At 40.3% G+C, this 20,876-nt stretch overlaps 2 protein-coding genes across 3 annotated transcripts in view; both read right to left on the bottom strand.

Moving 5' to 3' along the window:
* Nucleotides 1-238: 238 nt before the first annotated feature.
* On the bottom strand, nucleotides 239-6,225 carry anxa13l (annexin A13, like). Of its 2 annotated transcripts, none has more exons than XM_058628280.1 (11): nucleotides 6,070-6,225; nucleotides 4,914-4,989; nucleotides 4,302-4,396; nucleotides 4,053-4,220; nucleotides 3,094-3,127; nucleotides 2,882-2,961; nucleotides 2,333-2,401; nucleotides 1,019-1,120; nucleotides 845-920; nucleotides 634-746; nucleotides 239-453 (listed from the first exon to the last, which is right to left on the bottom strand). In XM_058628280.1, the coding sequence occupies exons 1-11, from the start codon at nucleotides 6,082-6,084 to the stop codon at nucleotides 334-336; spliced, it is 948 nt and encodes a 315-aa protein (XP_058484263.1). In that variant the 5' UTR covers nucleotides 6,085-6,225; the 3' UTR covers nucleotides 239-333. The 2 variants fall into 2 exon arrangements, with proteins under 2 accessions (XP_058484263.1, XP_058484180.1); XM_058628197.1 differs by having other exon boundaries at nucleotides 4,053-4,223; nucleotides 6,070-6,224.
* A 1,340-nt stretch (nucleotides 6,226-7,565) lies between these two features.
* The window catches only part of LOC131466907 (probable G-protein coupled receptor 158), a 50,991-nt gene continuing 37,680 nt past the window's right edge, over nucleotides 7,566-20,876 (bottom strand). The window contains exons 8-13 of the mRNA XM_058640499.1: nucleotides 18,422-18,560; nucleotides 14,512-14,617; nucleotides 12,593-12,739; nucleotides 12,183-12,426; nucleotides 11,160-11,722; nucleotides 7,566-10,946 (exon numbers count right to left, since the gene is read on the bottom strand). Coding sequence (XP_058496482.1) covers nucleotides 9,978-10,946; nucleotides 11,160-11,722; nucleotides 12,183-12,426; nucleotides 12,593-12,739; nucleotides 14,512-14,617; nucleotides 18,422-18,560 — 2,168 coding nt within the window. The 3' untranslated portion in view covers nucleotides 7,566-9,977. The remainder of the gene's footprint in view (nucleotides 10,947-11,159; nucleotides 11,723-12,182; nucleotides 12,427-12,592; nucleotides 12,740-14,511; nucleotides 14,618-18,421; nucleotides 18,561-20,876) is intronic.

Below are 20,876 nucleotides of genomic sequence, written 5' to 3'. Positions count from 1 at the left end.
GAATAAATGACCTCTATTTGATTACATACAACTGTGCGATGCCCAGCGTGTTCCACAACGCTGCCATAGTATAGTTCATAGATATGACATATTCAATGCACTTTTTTTATTTAGTGGACGATGATTGTAATGTTCCTGGCTAAACTGTGTCAAACCATAAATAACGTGTTGTTTTTTTTTGGTCCGTGCTGCAAAGACAAACATCTGCCTCTAAGAGTAAAGACAGACGAAATGGAGATGATGGAGAAGAGGTTTAGTAAATATGAATACGGAAGGAACGAGGAGTAGACACTAAGGTTAAATAAGGCCAGCAGGAGGAAGAGTGAGGAGGGTTTAGTGCAGGATCTCCATGAGGAGGCGTTTGAAGTCTCCACCGCACTCTGAATCTAGGGCATCCTTCAGGGTGACATCATACTTCTCCATGTACATGTCCTTAACTGTCTCCAGGTCAAGCTGTGGGTTCAAAACACAATGAACTCATTTTCTCTTTTCTTTGCCTTTGGACTGAATGGTCCAAAATTAATTTATAAAGCACATTTTCATCTGGACACTAAATTTAATACAGTGCAGATGGATTTAGCAGTTCATTATTACAGTTATGTGTATCTACCCACACAATCACACACTACACACCTCAGAGCGGCCAACAATAATGCGAATGAGGGTGTCCTCGTCGGTGCCCAGTCCCTTCATGGCAGCGTTAAGGCGTCGAGCAAAGTACAGCTGTGGGTTCTTGGCACATCTAACTACAAGTCACACACACACACACACAAGCAGTATGTGTTTTAAAAGGAAGTGAAAACACCTATTTCATTGACTTAAGACTTATTCTGTCACAACTCACCCAGAGTAATGTAGCAGTCCCTCAGGGTTCCCGTGGCCTCAGCATCAATGGTGTCCAAAATGTCTGTCCCCGAAAGCTGAAGTTATGAACATTTTTATTTGTATTTATTTATATTATTTGAGAAAAAAAAACTAATTGTTTTGTTTTTTTGTTAGGACTGAGTTCAGTACTTACAGACTCATAGACCTTAAAGGTGGCCTGAAGTTGCATGTAGTTCCTATGTGTCAGGATGTAGGTAAAGGTGGACTCATCTGTGCCAAACCTTCCCTCTCCTGCCTGACATAAGACAGGAATCAGCATGGAAGCATCTTCTGTCCTCATGCTACAGACTCACTAACATACAAGCTGATTTCCTTTTGCAAACAGTGAGGCTGCCTCCTGGTGGCCAATCAAAGGAATTCAGATTTCATCCATTTCCATTACATGGTCTATGGGCTAAATAAATGGCAATATCACAATGCTAAATATGTTAATGGTAACAGTATAATCATGCTAAATAACAGTAAAACTCAAATGTATGCTTGACAAAAATGAAAAAGAAAGGCATAAATGTGGAGACATTTTTCCATAAAGCAGTTAAAAGCCACTTTGATGAGAAAAATAAACACAGGTTTGAGTAATAACTTTAATGACAGCTCTGCTTTGATTAACGTGATTATAAACACCTGTTTGGTTTGATTAGGTTTTGTTTTTTTTGTCAAAATGTCTGCTGTATAAAACCCCCTGTTCATGGAAAGTGGACTGAGCCACATCACCCACAGTGGTGGTGGAGATGGATCGGACCGTCTGCCAGGTAGTCTGGAATCAGATGGATCCAACTGATTGTTATTCACCATAGAGTGGTAGTATTACTTAATGTAAACTACAGTTGTCAGAACTACAAGTAGGGAGGCAGCATTACACATGCTCTCCTGATCTGCATGCTCTTTCTGGATGCTCACATGTTACTTATTCATTTCCAGTGTGCATAGGCCATAGTATATGTCCAAGATTACAATTTAATGAGCCTGTTGCAGTTATGTTAAGTTTAATTTCACTCAAGATGATTAAATACCACAGTTAGCTCATAATGTTTTGCCAATAGAGGGCAGTAAAAAAAACAGTGAACAGCATGTTGTTGTAGGTGGCTTGACTTGCCTTGTTAGACTAAGACGTTGCCTTTTATACTTGTTTATATGTTGTTTATATTCATTATTGTTATCTGTTGTTTCAGATACTATCACACATGTTCATTTTACATTAAAGTTTGCTTAAGCTCGATATTTAAAGCTTAAGCTGGAAGCTCCCACAGTCCTGTACTGTAACATCAGTAACATCTACACGAACATCTTTGTGTGATTAATGAGTCACCCTGGGCTCAAACGCTGTAACATTTAGAATCTAGGATCACATTACCTCGCAAACATGAGTGCGACTTAAAGGGTGAAATACGAATACTGGTTCTAATTTGAGGGGATTTTGCGACACAGATTTCATCCGAGGACTTACCTCAAACAAAGACGTGGCATCCTGTTCGGCTAAATCCTCGTCCACCTCATAACCGTCATCTCTGCTTGCCTGTGGAAAATATAAGAAGAGATATTACAGGAGGATATTGAGAAGATGGAGGACGATATGACGTGATGCACGTTGAGAGAGTGTGATGGAAAATCTTTGGCAAATGACGCACAGGTCAAAGATATGGATTACAAAATAATCTCAGTAATCATCTGCTGGACATTAAGGAGAAATAGCTGAAGTTTTTAGGATGTAGACATGAGTCACTCGGTGTTTGTCTTTTCTTTCTGCAGGAAGGAAAAGAGAGGGGAAGCAGAAAAGGGTGGGAACTCTGGATGGCACAGGGCCTGAAGCATGCCAAACAATGATGTGATGTGTGCCGAATGTCCCCAGTGGGCGAATCCCACAATGGAGAACAATTCTGAGGAGCGTTATTAAGCAATGAGAAGTCCTTTATAGCTACAACTGTTCCCCTTCTTCCACAGACATGCTAAAACAACATTCACCGTTTAGTTAAACCTGACCAGAGCCTGTGTTTACCTGCAGCAGTGAGGTCAACAGGTTCCTCACATCTCCACTGGTATCATCCTCAATGTCTGCCTCCAGGTCTCGCTCATGCACTGCAGGGTAAAACACATTCATGGTGCAGAGGGGACACGCCCCAAACTTTAACTACTGAGCCACAGTTTCCAGTGTGAGAGGAACATCAGTTTGTAGCTTTAATGTATGACTCAGTATGGAATATAACTCACCATGAGCATATGAATCCTTGAAGCAATTTATGTCCTGTTGAGAAAAAAGGAGAACAGCTTAACTTGCCTGTCTGTGGTAACAAAAAAATTTAAATCCAAAAAGAGTATATCAAAATATTCAAGAAAAACACAAATAAAGTTAAAAGGAACATTATTTTAGGACGTGTTTCCCAATTAAGTCCATGTTCTAGATGTTTCCCCGCTGCGACACACCTAGTTTATTTTCATCAATTTACCATCATTAGATTATGAGATATTACCGTAGATGCAGGAGAAGACTGAGCCGCTAGGCCGTACTTTTTGACGTTTCAAGCGTTGCCGGTCTCCGTGTTTCTAATATCTCGCGGTAACGCACAGTGAGGCGGTTTCGGATGTCTGCGTAATTGACCAAATATATTTCTTATAATTCATTGTTCCTCCAAAGAAATAAAATATAATTTCTAATGTACTTTTAATTATCTAACAATGTGCCAATTCATACTGTATCAAAAAAATCCCGATTTTGTGAGTGATCTTCTCCACGATTTTCACTTCCTGATTTGTGTTTGTCCGCTTGAATACTCTATCTGGCAGATTAGGATTATTTTAAACCCACTTATAATTGATTTTAATTCTAGTGCAAACCCAGTTCAGGTACATCTCTTCAGCTAAAGGTTTTTTGGTTTACTTCAGTCTCCCTGATCTCGTGTCTATGTCTCCGATAACCTGCAAAGTTAGTAACTAGCTGGTTAAAAATACTGGAGCTTAATGTTGTTTACCGTCATTTCTGCTGCTCTTAAAACACTAAAATAGATGAATTTATCAGTTAATCATCAGGATTAAACCATGGCAAGGAACAAAGGTGCTATAAAGAATAAGGAGAAGGGCCGGTATAATCTGTAAAGATGCTGAATCGTCTGCACACTCTATTATAAAAGGTATAGCATTGTGGCCAGCATCAGCATCACATGCTGACAGACCTCATTATTGGATGTGCACAGGATCTCCACCAGCACAGCTTCATCTGTCCCCGCCCCCTTCATGGCCTTCCTCAGCTCCTTGGCGAAATAAATGTGAGGAGGGTCCAGCATGGCGATGATGGCGTTCTCGAAACTCCCCGTCAGCTCCTTCTTCAGCACCTCCTCCAACTCCTAACACAAATTGTGATGTGATGGGTGGCTTTCATTTGTGCGCGCAGCAGAAACACGGGAGGGTTATAGGTTACTTACATCATCATACTTTTCAAAGTAGGCCTGTTTGATCTCTACGCGCTGAGCTGCAGAGCGATTAGCCAGAATTTGTATAATGGCCTCCTCGTCTGTGCCTGTGGAGAGAAAGAGAGAGAGAGAGAGTAAACACCAGTCCACCGAATGAAGGCTTGGGTTTGATAATCCTTCAAATACACCAACAATACTTAACGCTCACAGTCACATAAAAACAAGACCAGGAATCTTGTGTCACAAGCTGCACAGGCAGAATATCGCTGATTAAAATGGCTCAACAACACACCATGACATCTTTATGGGAGCAACATACAAGCCAATTTATAGTCACATAGAGGAATGGAAAGCAATGAAAAGGCTTAAAATACAAAACGCTCTGTTGACACACCCAAATGCATCACATAATCAAATTATCATTCTCTAACAACAACAACAACAACAACAACAACATTCAACTCTTTTTTTTGCCAACTGAACATGACATCACACCATTTTGTGGCTTCTTTACTGAGAAAACGTGAAGGGTTGCATTAACAGTTGCATGTGTTTATTATAGTAAGTGAGAAAATAGTGAGAAAATAATTCACATACACACACAGTAAGGTCTCAAACACCTACCTAAACCTTTGCAGGCTTTTCTGAGAGCCTTGATATCAGCTGTGGCGTCGAAGTCCTCGTATGGGACGATGGTGGGCTAGAGAACACAAACGTGACAGGATCAATGACCATTTGTGCCGAGTCATTTCAAAGACACATTTTCTGAGTTCACCTGCATCTGCGTCGGTGTCTGGATGAACAGAAACAGTGGTTGTTATTGATCTTACTGTAAGTTCTTCACATTTAGATGCAGAGAGCTGTGGGATGGGGTGGGAGCGGTGTTGAGTAGCTGGTCAATAGTGGAGAACAATATTCTCTGTAATAATCTCGGAGAGTGTTGTTCATGGCATGAACTGTGAGCCTGGTTTTCCTCCATTTTCATGCTTCTTTGACACTGTTGTTGGGGATATTCTGTCTGTAAACATCTTTTTTTCCCCTCCTTTAGCAGAGCATCAGTATTTAGAGTGGCTGACAGGGTGTTGTTGAATTGCTTAACCATGTCATTTAGAGTACAGTCACCACTGTGGGGCTCAGTTGATCTCATGAGATTAGCAAAGTTGCACAAAGTGATTTCATAATTCACAAAATGAGAAACCGTCCAACCAAGGAGCTTATTTGTTTGTTTGTTTGTTTGTTTTTAATGATAGGTTTTAGGTGTTGTTTTTGTCTGTTAAGCAGCTGAACACAAGAAGTTATTTAATTTATGTTTTAGAATACATATAATAGGGGTTTTATGGCAGTAAACACAGTGAGAGGATGTTCTCCTGCAGGAAAAAGGGCGCAGCCTGTGTCCTTGTTGCTGAGTCATGATGGAGACTCCTCTCCTTTCCTCTCCTCTCCTCACCCACCTCTCTTTTTAACACAATGCGGCTTTATTGATCAGTGTTTCTGAGAAATTCCTCCTTCCTACTGATGCTGCTGCTGCTGCTACATAACAATGAACACCCTTTACTCAAACATAACTGCGCAAGTGCTTAAAAACATGTTTTTGCTGTTCACTAAAGTCTTAAGACAGAATTATTGTGACGCAGTTTGAGTAACCTGATCCCTGTTTCATCCTGACATCTGTGATACACTGATATCTGTGATATCCAGCACTGTGGATGTGTCAGTTTCACATTTGATTTGATTTTTACCTGCAAAAGTTCCAATGAAGAAATAACAAAGTTCTCTTTACCTGCACGTTTCCCATGATGAGTTATTCCACAGCGGTGTTTCCACTTCTGAGGAGAGACAAATGTGTGTCGCGTGCTCTGATGCCGTGCCGTGTCGTGCCGTGTTGTGCTGTGCTGCTCTGCAGTTGACGCAGTTGATGCTTGTCGCTATAATCAGGACTCGGCCCTGCTGGTTGGCGCAAGGATGACGTCACCGCCGCTTGTTCCTGGAGCAGGATATGGACGATGTTCGTTTGTTGTGAGGAAAGAACGGTTGATTGCTCCAGTAGGAAACAACATTATGTTTTTGTATTGTTTTTTATTTTACTATACACATTTTGTATGAATAACAACATTAAATAATTACATACTAAAACTCCTACACAAAACTTGACCAATTTAAATTCCTAGACATAAAAAAGCTAAACAAATTGGAAAAAGAATCTCTCACACATGTATTCTTCTATTTTATATGTTCTGACCAATCTTAAAATAATAAAGATTTTGTTGTAAATCAGTTAATATCATATCGTTTGTTTGTTATTTCTTTTCACTTTTCTTTTCTGCTGTGTTGTTTTTCTTTATATACATCATCCATTACTTTAACTATATATTGTAAATACAAGGAGTACATATCTGCTGTTCTATATATTTGTTATCAATAAAGTTTGTTTAAAATAATAATAACAATAATAATAATAATTTCACATTTTCACCCTAGACCTTTAACTACATCATAGTTTTTTTTTGTACCAATATCAAAATAAAAGTGAATGAAGTGGTAGTGTAAATAGAAGAATAGGGATATTGAATGTATAAATAATATTTTGATTTCTCATGTACACAATAGAGAGGGTTGGACTTGTTGGTTCTTAAATGTGTCATGTTGAACTGCAAAAAACCTCCTTCTCCACATGGGGGCAGTGTTGTACAAGCTGCTACAAAAGACACTCGTGTGTCGTCAATGCAAATGGTTATTTAACTCTCTTGAATACTGATGTGTTGAGAGGAGTTTAAATTTGTGAGGGTGATGTTTTTTTTTCTTCTTTTTTAATGTACTTGATGAGTTGTGCGGAACATTTAAATCAGGGGTCTCAAACTTGATGACCTGGGGGCCACTGAGCATCTCGTGTGGTCTGTAGTTGGTCCGGTCTAGTGAGAAGAAAAGCAACTGCTCAGTACAGGTGGGTGATATGTTAATTAAAATGATATCTCAATGTTCTATCATGATATCGCAATAACAATATTTGAATACAGTACTTCACAGAATTTCAAAATAAAAGTGTCTGTGTTGCTATGGAATAGTAGTTCACAGTTAAAAATCTATCTATTCAATAAAAGAAATCATAGGGACATAACTCATAACTTGAAGTTATAATGAGTGGTGGGGTGAAAATCAAGTGGAGGGCTGCAAGTTTGAGACCTCTGATTCATATTTAACACAAAAGCAGCAGATCAACACACTCCTATAAATATAAAGGTGTTAAAACTGAGAGACAGATCCACGGTGATGGGATTTTATAGAAATATTTAATTCAGAGTTGTTGAGAACAGGGTATTTACTGTATGTACATGCAGCACAATATGAATGTCCAATATAAATACTCCCACGTTGATGCTTCAACAGTTTATGACTCTTTGGAGCAACACTTTATAGAATAACAAGCATAAAATACATGTACTGGGAAAGTTGCAACGTCTGTAAAAAAACATTGAATAGAAAGTGAGAGTTAGACTGGTGAGCCGTGTTTATTTTATCAAGATTTTCACATTATGGATGCTGTACCTGAACGCCTGAACAAAAGATAGATTACACAGTGTCATCTCACATCTGTGTTTAAAATGATCCCATGTGCTCCTAAATCCTTTTTTTTTATTTCTAAGTATTTCACATGTGCACCTATTTTTATACCTTCTGGTGAATTCTAGTTTCTCGTGGCCTCATGTATTTTCACTGTCATGCATACACAACAACAATGACACTGAATTGACTACAAAGTTACTGCATGGCATTAGGTGTTCTTAGTGTGTGGCTGATTACAGTGGCACAAATCAAAATATTTGGTCATGCACAGGTGTGATTTTCCAAAAAAAACAACAACAAACAAACAGAAAAACAATGTTATGTGAATAGATTTGGAGGAGGGTGCATTCAAGCTGATGCAAAACTGGCAACTAAGAGGCAGAAAAATGCATTATTCACATCATCCGCCCTGGTCAGGCTTGGTTTTTGGTCCTTGAAATACTTTGTTTTGTTTTTATAATACAGCCTGTGATGCAGGAGTTACTTTTTTTTTATATCCTTTTAAGATGGGGCGTTCAAGTCAAAAAAATAAAATAAAATAAATAAATAAAATGAAAAAGAAATGAAGGGAAGGTAGAGCCTCTGGGATATTTCAGTACTGCTCAACAGGCCATTTTGAAACAACATGTATGTACATTATTGACAGCAATGCACATCATTTCAGAGGCATCATCATAAGGAGACAAAGGCTACAACATCAAAAGTTCCACTGTCATATCGTAGTACAAGTTAACCAATAAACGTTATGTTACTGGATGCTTGACATATTTGTTTGCATCATGCAAAAAAATGACACTCTTCATACAGAGAATCTTTACATGTTCATTTATCCACATTTCTCAGTCAAACGGATCCTGCTCGTTTGTAAGATATTTAGGATCCGTACACATGTTGCAAAAATTAACAAAACTGGTCTTTGATGAGAGAAACTAACAAAGACATAAACATAAAGAGAAAAAAACAGGAAATGCTAAAGCAACAAACTAAAGTGAAACAAATGAACCAACAACAAGAACATACTCCAGAGAGGCAGGGATAATCAAACACTGCAGGTGAAACACACAAGGGTGGGGCCAGCAATCAAATGGGAAAACAGGACAGGAAAGAAGTGAAAAATAAAAGAGGACACTAGGAACTGAAGCCCAGGCACAAATAACTAAATACCCAGGGTTAAGGAAAAACAACAAGAAGTCCAAAGACAACTGTACAAATAAAAGCGCATGGATAAATCAAAGGGGTCTTTTTCCCTCATCAGCAGCTGATGGATTAAGTCTCCACTGGTTCATGTCTGCCCCACACCACATTAGAGTAAAATTGGCCAGAATTCAGTCCTGATCTGACCCTTCCGACAACCGTGGGTGTCTTTGGATTTTAAGGCTGATTTGAATGACTTCATGACTTCATCCACAGTTGTGTGTGTTTCTCTTGTGTGTTTCTCAGCGCAAAACATCACATACAGATACACCGACAGTCCACCTTCATTTCTGTTTATATTCTGACGTTTCTGTGAGATCCCAAATCCCTGGAATCGAAAAGTGTGAGGTCCTGCGTTTTTGACTGGATCGTCTAGTGTGTGCTTTCTCACGATTAAAACATTCGGTTACAAAGTTGGTTGTGTGTGTGGTTTCCCACGTTTTTAAAAATCAAGTCAGATTTGTGTGGGGCAGGATTTATTGTGAAACGCAGACTATCATCAGCATAACAGGGAAACATGCCCCTATATTCATTACGCTCACAGGTGAAGCATTTACTGTGTGTGTGTGTGTGTACCAATGATTGTCGGATCTGCTGGTAAATATGATTCATTTACACATCGCCTCGATGGAATCAGTGTGATAAAATGTACATATAACATGTAACTGACAAACGGGCAAGCAAAAGTGCAGATTAATACTCATTAAAGTGACTTCAAGGTTGCAATCACAGCAACGTAACAACAACATGTTGAGAGGGCAAAAGGTTATGTTTGTGGTGCACCGATGACAGTGTTTCCTTCTGAAATCTTTTTACGCTAAAAGTGACTCAGAGATACTCTTTCATATCAAATACTCTGTAAGATCCTTATCATTCATTTTAGTTGCTTTGTCTTGTGTGCTGTCAGTCTGTGAATACAAAAGAATCATTCAATCATGCTCGCTCACCAGAGTCTTCAAAGTCCCAGGGGCAAACGTCGGCTTTTTTTGGGCCACTGATGACAGCAGGTTTGTAACCACTATTCAAAGAGCGCTTCCTCTCTGGTGAGGATTTAGGTTTGTGGGAGAAGCTGGTGTGCCGGGGCTCGGTCTCCTGGGAGAAAACGTCTGCCCTCCTAATCTCCATCGCCTCTGGGTCTCTGGTCGAGCTCCTCCGCCTGTCAGAAACCGGCCCACTGCACTCCGATGATTGACTGACCCTTCGCCTCTCTGACGGCGGCTTACTGGAGGAGCTCCGCCTCTCTCGGCTTTTCTCCCTCCCCTTCTCCTTCTCTGCTTTGTGGTTGGACGAGCATGAGCCTTTCCGTTTCTTTTTGTGCGTGGTGGGGCTGTTGCAGGTCTTCTCCTGTTTCGGTGATGGTGGGCTGGTATAATCCCATGGGCAGATTTCTACCATCATAGTAGGAGGCTGTAAAAGGCTCCCAGTGGACTTAGAGTGGTCTGAGCGCAGCCCCATGGTTTTACCCTCAGTGGGGGTGACGCTTTTCTTTCGTCTGATCCTGTCTGGGGAGATTGAATCTGAATCTCTTCCCAGTATGGGCTGCTCATCAAATTCCCAGGGGCACACATCCGGCTTAAGGGGCAGAGGTGATCTAGGAGGCCGGGATCTCCGCATTTCCCTTCCCTCATCTTTTTCTCCCGCTTTATCTTTGGAGCGACGCCTGTTGGAGGGAGAATGCCCTGTCTTCTGCCTCTGCTGGGACCGACTCCCTTTGGTGAGTCCAGAGCTGCTACTGCTGCCTCTGCGGCTGCTGGTGGTTTCTCCAGGAGCGATGGAAACATGTTTCTGGGCTTTGGCCTCGGAGGGTGTCTCCGGTTCTTCCATTTCCCAGGGACAAACCTCAGACACGTCATAAAGGTTCCTCCCAATCTCAGAGCAGATGGATGGCTGGCTGCCACTCACCTGTGACAATCAAGCAGGAAGAAAACTGTTATGCATAACAATCTCTAGTTGCTTTGCCCACAGTCCAAAGAGTATTGATAATACGAGTCAAACTCCCGGCACATTAAATATCATGATCACGTGCTTGTTGTCTATGAGTGTAACTGTAATCCATGTCTCTATTGGAGAATGGATTAGTCGTTGGACAAACTGAGTAATCAACAAAACATTCACCTGTTGTTTCATGATGCCCATCTTCATCGGCGTCTTGGAGTACTCCACTGATTGACTGATGATCATTTTTGAGTAATGCTCAGGCTTGTCGTCCACCTCAGACAGCATTCTCCCCTCTTGTCCCTTCAAACCCTTCTTACTGGCGTCCTCCACACTCTGCGTCTTGTTGGAAAGTCCAGGCATTTTCTCCTTAGCACTGGCGATCACGCTCAGAGATTTCTGCATAATGGAGGTGCGGAGGTGGACGGGTTTCTTCTCGTGTGTTAGGTTGTGCACGCTGGCCGATTTCCAGAACAGCGGGACTGACTCTGTGGACTCGGCTGGTTCCAGTCTCGGCGGGGTCAGAGCGGTGGGCTCTTGCTGCTTCTTGGCGTGTCTCCTGCCGATGAGGGAACCCAGAAGAGATCCCTCTCCTCCGCCGCCACCAACAGAAGCCAGATTGTCTCCTGCTGTCGAGCCACTTTGGCTTCCCATTTCCTCATCCTGGTCACACACGTGATCATAGCTGAGGGACTTTGTCAAGCCCATGACTTTGTTCTTCATGGAGTCATCCAGAGGTTTTCCTGAGGAAAGAATAGTCAGCAGACTGCCATGAAGTGAGATTTACTAACAAAACCAAACTATTTGTTACTTACTTTCATCACTTTAACAGACCTTTGCAGAAACACAAACACGGAAAGTATGGGCCTTAGTGTGCATGCAGTTTCTACCAGTACACTCCCAAATGCTGATGAGCTGATCATTCGAAGAGGGTGTGTTGGAGCAGGGAAACAATCGGAAACATGCAGGACCAGGATTGAGACATATTGTCAAAGCTGGTTTCAGTTTCTAAAATAATTTCTGCTACTAAGGGTCTCTCAATCAAAACGGTAACAAAAGACATAGTTGGATGACATTGGGTAGCAGCATGAGATTATGGGAATTATCTTCTTGTCTTGTAATTATCATATATATATATATATATATTAAAGTTCTATAATATATCTTTAAAAGCCATACATAATGCACTGCAGACGTAGTTACCGTGATGACTTGGTTCAATGGGGTTTCTCTTCAAGGTGCTGCGGTTGCTGCCGTGCTCGCTGCCGTCCTCACGACTGCACTGGCGGTGCATGTGCATGGTCTCTGGGATCTCTGTTATACGTTTCATCAGGGTGCGGCCCAGGCCTTTCTTGGAGCTGCGTTTCTTTTGGAGGTGGGGGTTATTTGCGAGCATCTTTTTGCGTTTGTAGACTTCCAGCTGAGCATACAGCTTCTTCAGCTCTTCCTGAAAAAGAAAGGACTGTAAACACTGGGTGGCATTTGAATAATTACTCGGTTGTTACAGTGAAACCGTTTGATTTCAAACTGGGATGGTTCAAGTTTTGGGTGTGAAATAAGAAAACAAAATAATAAAAGTAAGTATGGACTTCATCGTGTAAAAGCTACTTCACCCGTATGTCCTCAGGGTCCAAGCTGTGCTCACTCCAGGCTGAAGTGATGCTGTTGTTGAGGTAAGAACCAGATCTTCCCATGTCCAACTCCTCCTCGTAGGCCTCAGTGGCGATGTCATCCCTGGCCTGAGTCCCTTTAGAAAGAAACTAAGACAGATGGAGTGCAATGTTAAACAATGACACCACTCACGCTGCAGGGAGGCTGAGAACATTGGATGCCTTTGAGGACTCATCCGCTCACCTCCCCCTTTCACACGTCCATCAGGGAACTATGACGGTCTTCACAAATGATGCTGTTCTTCTTTGTTTGCATAGTAAGACTTACTACTCCTAAAAGCCAAACTACTAATTACTTTTAAAGTGTCTGCAGTTGACTTTGGTCAACATAAAAAAATTGCTTTTTTCTACTAACTCTAGAAAAGGAGAATGTAACTAGAAGATTTATACGACATAATTCATAATAAATTCTAATAATATCACATTTTTGATGTTACATTCAATACAATAATAGAGGATTTATCCAAAAATGACAGCAGCTTAATTAATAAACACAATAATAACAGAAACGACCCCTGGCCCCAGTCTGCAACTAAAGGTGACGTTTGTCAATTTCTTTTAACTTTGATAGTCATAATAAATCCAATAACCATTTTAATTCCTCTAAAATTAAGAATTTGAATACAACTTATATAGTTTGAATTATTCTCTTATCTATTATCTTTATGTATACTATGTAATACATTTAGATGTATTTTCTATTTTTTGTCATCACATGGATTTCTACAGTGAAATGAATTTATTATAGTAACACACTGGATTGAAAGGAATGAATGATTCTTAAAGAGCAGCTTTAGTTTTTAGCTGATTTCCAGCGCCAGCGTATTTATTTATTTACCTTTGCCTGAACAAATGCGGGAACAAAGAGAGTCAACACATTTAGCTCAGACTCGGGAACAGCCCCTGTGTGAGTTTTGCATTCTCCTATTATGCCTAATTATCCAAGTGCACTCGACTGACTTGCACTTCTAAGGTGCCTAATTGAGAGAGGATGAAAGAACAGAGAACACTGAGGGTGTATTGCATTTCTCTCACAGCAGGAGAGTTCAGTGTTTTCCATCAGACTTAGAGTGTGAACATAAAGACACCCGTGAGAGTGCTTCGCTAAATTAGAATAACCACTAACACAGTTTAAATGGGTTTAAACTAATGGTGGCAAACAAGGCTGCAGGTCTGTGGCTGTTCCACGTCACTAATATCAAATGAAATTAAGATGATTAATGCACTGGTGTGTGTAAACAAGCACAGGAGTGGCCGTAATTGAAATCTCGCTGTGCTGAATATGACTTCCATTACAACTGCATTATTGTCCAATAAATACTTTTCTGAGTAAATAAGTAAGACATCTACCTTGATCTCATCTTTGCTGAACTATGCAATGAATATGTTACTGTTATGTGAATATGTGACTTGGCATATCATGCATAATAACAACCTACTAATAATGATGAGCCACTGCAGCTGTATGGATAAAGCCATAAATGCAAAAATATAGAGCTGTTTTCTGGCATTAAAACTCTCTGTGTGGTAATAATTGCTCCTCATGGAAATATTAATTTTTTTAATTTTTTAAGTTACTGCTGATGTTATTCTGCCATGATTGGTCTCCTCAAACAGAAATGGTGTAATATTATTTGTACACTGTGTCATCTGAAAGGGAGCATCTGCATGTATGCAGCAGTAGCGGTGGATGAGTGCAAGAAGTATTTAACTCGCCAAACAATCACAATGTCCACTTACACTGAATTTAGTTTATTTATTATTTTTAGTGTTGATTTTGGCTGGGAGAGGATTATAAATGTGTTTCTGTTGCATGTGAAGTGATCACGGACACGGTATGTGAGCTCCAGGTAAAGTGTTACCTTTGGAACAAGCAGCAGGCCCAGAGTCACAGTCACAGTCAGATGAGTGTGAGCAAAGAACAACATGAGCATCCAGTCAGGGTGTAGACCGGGCACCAGAGAGAACCTGCAGGAAAACAACAACAAAAAAATTTCCTTTCATTCACAGGCTCAAATTTGAAAGCCCATTTCAACTAAAGCACTTGACTTGTCGGAAATATGCTGCACACGCGCGCACACACACACACACACGTTCACACAGACACACACAGAGACACAAAAGCAGCCTTGACAGAATCTGCGAACCCTGCAGTAATTACTTAACAGAAAACAAGCATAAAAGCAAAAAAAATGATAAAAGTGGCAATCTGTGGAGGTTACGAAAAATGCGTGTTCACCTTGACTTGGTTTGATGCCGCTACATTTGGAGTGTTTCGTAATATTATTATATCGTCAGCTGCAAAATGGAATGGCTTACGCTGTATTTGTTGGTATTTAGCAACATGTTGAATAGGGTAAACATTGCATGTGCACACACCAGCAGACTGCCGGGCAGATGAGCTTTAGCTTACACCTTATCCAGATTATGCCGATGCTTTATGTCAAAAAAGGTTCTTGCATTAAAAAGACAATTCAATGGTTTGAAAGTTAAAAGGCCTAAAGTTAAGTTTAAAACTATCTGTGAGTGCCTTGACTTTTTTTAATGCAAGGACCCTTTTTTTTCCCTTTTCAAATAAGATGTGATTGAATTTTGATATTCAAAAAACATTCAACAAGTGAGTCTGTGTGAACATTTGTGACGTAGTTGAAAAGATTATCTTGAAGTCCAAGTGAGCATTTGTACCAAATCTGCAGATGTTGCCTTGTGGTGTTCCTGAGATGGTGCATTCATAAGAAACACATTTTGACCTTTGCCTTTGACCGTCGACCACCAAAATCTAATTATAAGAAATTCATTCAAGATGTTTTTAAAATATCCCAAAAGAGGGACAGATGGACAATTCAAAAACAAAGTACAAACCTTTTGGCTCTGTTTTGGCGGGTGCTATACTGAGGCAGTGATAATACAAGGATGATATGATTTTAGTAAATTGATCGTCAGAGAGTATCATATACCTCCTTATGAGCACATGCAGATGTTATGTAACTGTCTGATCCTCATAATGAAAAGGTTGCAGTACAGAAACGGGTTGCTGTTTTCGTTCCCCGTTAAAACAAACACTCCAGTCAATGTTACACAAAGGATTCGTGACCCATTTCTGTCACCACCAGCGCTCTCAGCTCAGACAGTGCAGAATCCGTGTCACAGCTCGGAACAGGGTTGCATTTGGAGTTGCTTGTGGTTTCCTTTTTTTAATCACTACTGTTATCATAGTCGTAGATCACAGCTCTTTGTGCATGGGGTGTCTCCGGCTTCCTCACAGTCCAAAGAAAAATTTAGGAAAATGTTTACTGACGTTATAAATCAAGCTAGAATTAGGTGCACTTTATTTTACTTTACCGCTATTCAAGCATAATTATTTTTGCAACCAACTGTAAAGCCCCCTGGTGGCAATTCAATAAACTTCTTACTGGTGAGTCTAAAGATGGTCTTACTGTAGGTGGAAGTATTTCAGTTTCCCCTTGTCAAAAAAACGCCAAAGGAGAAAAGGTGCCATACAAAAAATCCAGACTCTGTGAGCCTCATGTCAGGGAGTACGAGTGATATAAGAAACCACTTAACAAGGCATCACCCTGAGGAGATTTGAAAAGAAAATCCAGCCAGGCCAAAAGACTCTAAAGGAAGTGTTTATAGCTCCAGATCCCTATAATAGCATCAGGACTCAAAAGATCACAAGATTTATCAGTGAATATGGACCTATGGCCTTGTTCTGTAGTGGACAATGAAGGATTCAGAAGTGGAGTAAACACGCTGGAGCCAAAGTATAAAATTCTGCTGCTGAAATTACTCAGAGTACATCTCACTTGCCACAGATGTGTGAAATACAACCCTTTAGTCTTCACAAGCACCAAAGCCACGAATCACTCCAATTATTGGTGGAATATTTACAAAAATAACCATAAAACTTAAACTGGCACAAACAAATCGTTTTTTGGCACCAACATTTAAGAGCCAATTTAAGTCAGATGAATCAATCCAAGCTGAGAGAGAGCTGTTTCCCGTCATTCATCAGACATCAACCAAGGTGACTCACAGGTCCAAATAAGCATGTCAACATTAATATTTCATATGAGACATGTTTTCCCCCTCATCTCTAAACCACCACACAAACATATACCATCTTACATACAAGAGGTCCAGTCTAGCCAATAACCTTAACCTCAAAAGAACATTATGTTTCGTCCCCCAGCAGGTAAGAACGGCTTGATTTTATTGCTTTTTTTACACCACCGACAAAGGTGTACCCGATGGACTTCTGTTTCTTAACAGATTACAGTAATGTGATCTGATGCTCTCGTTCCACTGAGCACAATAGGCCGCAGCCTAAATGAAAGAATATTCAGTGAGGAATCATTTTTATCAGAGGATGTGTGGCAAATGGAATTTCTTTGCCTGAAGCTCCTGCAGCTGCTCAATAATCACAAAGCCACTTTGGTTCCCACAGTAAAAGCACTGACCAAGTATTCAGTGAGTCCTGTAAAACCTATATATACAATCAGGCATTTAAACCCAATTCAACATTCAGATGTAATCATTTACAATATCATTTACTTAAGGGACAAACTGGAATATATGTATATATAAAGAATAGTTCTACTTAATAACAATGTTTCCAGTGATACTGTAAGTTATATGTGTTTCATGTGACACAAACATAAACAGGAACTAGAATCTGCCTGCATTGCAGAAGGATTGGGCAATAAAACAACAACAAATAGCAAACATTAAACATGCATTGAAGTGTAACAAATGTTTTGCTGCTTAGCAAATTGTTTTTCTTTAATCTACAGCTAAAATGATATATAAAACCGGTAGTAATAATACATTTTATTCACATATTGCTTTCAAAAAATTTACTCAAAGCCACATTAAAATAGCAGACATGCTAAGACAAAATAACAACACAAGGAGAAGACGTGTAGATATTTGGCACATGTCCTTAAGTTGCTCAATATGCACCAAATGTCCAAAATGTCGGCTGCTTTCCAATCTTCAGCAGCTAAACGCTTCACTGTGTCCACCAGATACACACTCAATTCTCCAGGCTACCATTTGCACCTGGAAATATCCTGTTGCTGCAGGTTTATTACAGTTTATTTGTCTTCAACGGCTGCCTGGCTGCAGACAGAGGTGATATTCAGTGATATAAAATATAAAATATGGATTAGTGTGCACTAGAATTAAGCACCAAGTGAAGTCATATTTTGCCTAAGGGTTCTCTGTAGCCTATTATCTAGTATTTTCATGAAACTGAATCACAGTAATGAACTTTCTAATATTTTTTTAAAAATAGGAGCAGAGGCTTTCCGACCCTGCCAGAGACCGTCCATTTGAGTTGGACTCTGGCACAGTGGGTCTTTGCCTTGTCTCTCAGAAGACAGTTTTATTCACTTCCTTTCAACTGGTCCACTCTGCTGACACAGTTCATTTCCCTGATGCAGGGGGCGGATGAACTCTCTGCCTTTCATCTGACAGGATCAAATCTTGCACTGCCCATGAAAACAGGCAAATGTGAATGTGATTAAACTGCAGTTTAAACTGCGAGAAAACGTGAAATCATAGAAACCCCCCCCCGGCCATTGTTCACGTCACTTCCACTATACAGTCACAGAGATATTCACCTGGTTCATTATTCTTTTGTTTTCCCCCACGCTCTGGATCTTCTTTCTCTCTCTCTCTCTCTCTCAGTGAGCATATTCAAGGGGACAACTTGTTTTGTCTCATTTACATGTCCATTCATGCCTAATCAAGTCAGATTTCATTACTCGCCTGATGATGTGGAAAATGGCCGATATGAGGAGCTCATTGTAGATGGCCACGGCCATGTACCGCGGTTCGTGGAAAGCCGAGGGCACCGTGCGGACAGCGTAGCAGAGGTACACGCCCCACAGCAGGAACAGGAACTCCGCTGGGCAACAGAGAGACCACAAAGAAAAGGATTTAGGAAACAATTAGTGGTTAGGATTCCTGGTTTTCAGCTGTGAAAACAGCTGTACTTAGAAATAAGAAATAGTATTTTACTGCAGTGTCAACATCTTGATGTTATTATCAGGTCTCACCAATCCAATCCAATTGTATTTATAAAGCACCACAGGGTGAACCAAAGTGCAGTACACAATATACAAAATCAACAATAAGAGGAGTAAAACATTTTAACAATACATAAGTTACACATAAAAGACAATAAAAGAAACGTTCAGATAAAAATAACAAGCTAAAACACAGACATAAAACAGGAAAACACCACCAGACATAAAACACCAAGGTCACAGTGGGAAGATGTATTAAAAACTACAGCTCATTGTCAACTAAACTGTCAATGTAATACAGTTTTAAAACAATACTTTGTTTTAAAGAATAGAGAAACAAAGTTATGTCCCAGAGTAGAGCGATAGATGTTGCACTCGCTGCTCGAAGATGATGTGGGTTTTACTGAGAACATCATCGCAAATAAAAAGAGATTGCAGATTAGTCCTATTCTTTAATCATGTAACGTTTATGAAGATGGGCTGGTTCACTCTTCAAAAGGCTTTTTCTTTCTTTCTTCACACTGCAGATGTGCATTGTGAGTCCATACAGTCTTTACAGTGATTACACACCATTAATATTTATGAACAGCTCTATAATCTATAACTCATCACTAATTACATGGTGGTTAGCCTCTGAATCGGACACACGAGAGCTGCCTGCGAGATGGAAACGAAAACAAGTCCAACTAATGAAGATTAATAGCGGCTCCACATAAACACTTGATTGCTGACATTATCAGTGCAGCTTTGCATCAGCTCTGTTTTGCTTTGCGTTTCAGGACCAAACAGGGTGATTTATCGTGTTTTTTTTTAAACTGACAAGTGTTTCGTTGTTGGCATTATGGCAAAACAGGCACAAACACTGACAAGTGATTACATTAATTTTTCGCACACAGTACACACATTGTGCCTTGTGCATTGTTAAATGTGTTTTTTGCAGGCTGCCTGCCGTCCTTCACTGCAACCAGCACACACCAGGGTGTTCTCAGTGGCTGTCAGAGCAAACAGCAGGACTCCAACATTTCCAATCTGGACCGGTGTGAGCACACACACACACACACACACACACACAAATGTGCAGATGCAGAAAACCTGTCATGCACCAAGTCATTCCAAGTGCTGCGTCTCTGAAGATGTCTCTGTTCCTTTGTCCTGTCTCCAGAGTGTCCTTAGTTGTCCTCCCATGAACCAGCTCCCTTTTTCTGAAGTTCCCACTTTCCTCAGCTGGTGAAAAACTTTCTTCGCATCACTTCTCACATCCTTACGAGCCTTTTCCTTCACTAGCTCATCTCGTCTTTCCCCTGCCACCCTCCATCATTCTGTCTGTCCCTCTATCAGCCTCTGACAGGGTTGTCAACCAACTCAAATGAAACCCCCTTATCCTCCTCGACACCATCACCGCTGCCCTAATATACCACAAACGTCATTGCATTTTTGACAATTGAAATCATTGTTACCTTATTAACAGTGCTGCTGCTAGCATATACTTAACACTCAGTAGATGGAATGAATACTCTCTGAATGGACAACAGGAGGAGGCTCCAACAGCTTTTAACAGAATTACAATCATTTTATATCAGTTCTGTTAAAACATAGAATTGATAGTAAAGGGCCAACATGATTTCTGATATTATCTGTCAGAAACAGAGGCCACTAAGTTATAATAGGTAACATTTCTTCATTAAAATATCTAAAAATGGCATGACTAATGTTCCATATTTTGTTGAGTAGTGTACTTGTTAGCCAAAATGTTTCCATGGGTTTTCAATACATAGAAATGTGTATTTATTTACGATGTAATAGACCATTTCAAATTGGTCACTATTCAGTTACGTCCTTTTCTTTATCTGCTTAAAACTCTGAGGCGAAACCCCATAAAGGGGAGGAAGACAATAAATATACAGTATTACTAGTTAGCCAGTGTGTTGTCCTTTTTTTCCCCCCTTTTTTATTGTGTGTATTGTGTCACTGATGGCTCACGACTGCTCATTAACATTTGCTGCGTCTTCTGCTGCCAAAGCCCTCCGAGTAAAATGCAAACACACAAGGGAACTAAACAAGACAACATGACAAAGACAACAATTCCCATTATTTCACTGCTTTGACTGAGATACCCCCTTGCAGCAGAAATCACATACTGTGCATTTAAAGGACAGTTCTCAACCAACCCTCAGTGTCAGAAGGTCTGGTCATTT

The sequence above is a fragment of the Solea solea genome, chromosome 1 (genome assembly GCF_958295425.1).
Source record: "Solea solea chromosome 1, fSolSol10.1, whole genome shotgun sequence".
Classification (NCBI taxonomy): Eukaryota; Metazoa; Chordata; class Actinopteri; order Pleuronectiformes; family Soleidae; genus Solea; species Solea solea.
The sequence above is the reverse complement of the archived record's forward strand: the minus strand, read 5'-3'. Positions and strand labels throughout refer to the sequence as shown.

Excerpts from the sequence above, each read along its gene's own strand:
- anxa13l (XM_058628197.1), bottom strand. Across the intron at positions 3,128-4,052 it reads TGTGCACATCCAATAATGAG|GACATAAATTGCTTCAAGGA; the intron begins GTCTGTCAGCAT and ends TTTTCTCAACAG. Across the intron at positions 454-633 it reads TTATTGTTGGCCGCTCTGAG|CTTGACCTGGAGACAGTTAA; the intron begins GTGTGTAGTGTG and ends TTGAACCCACAG.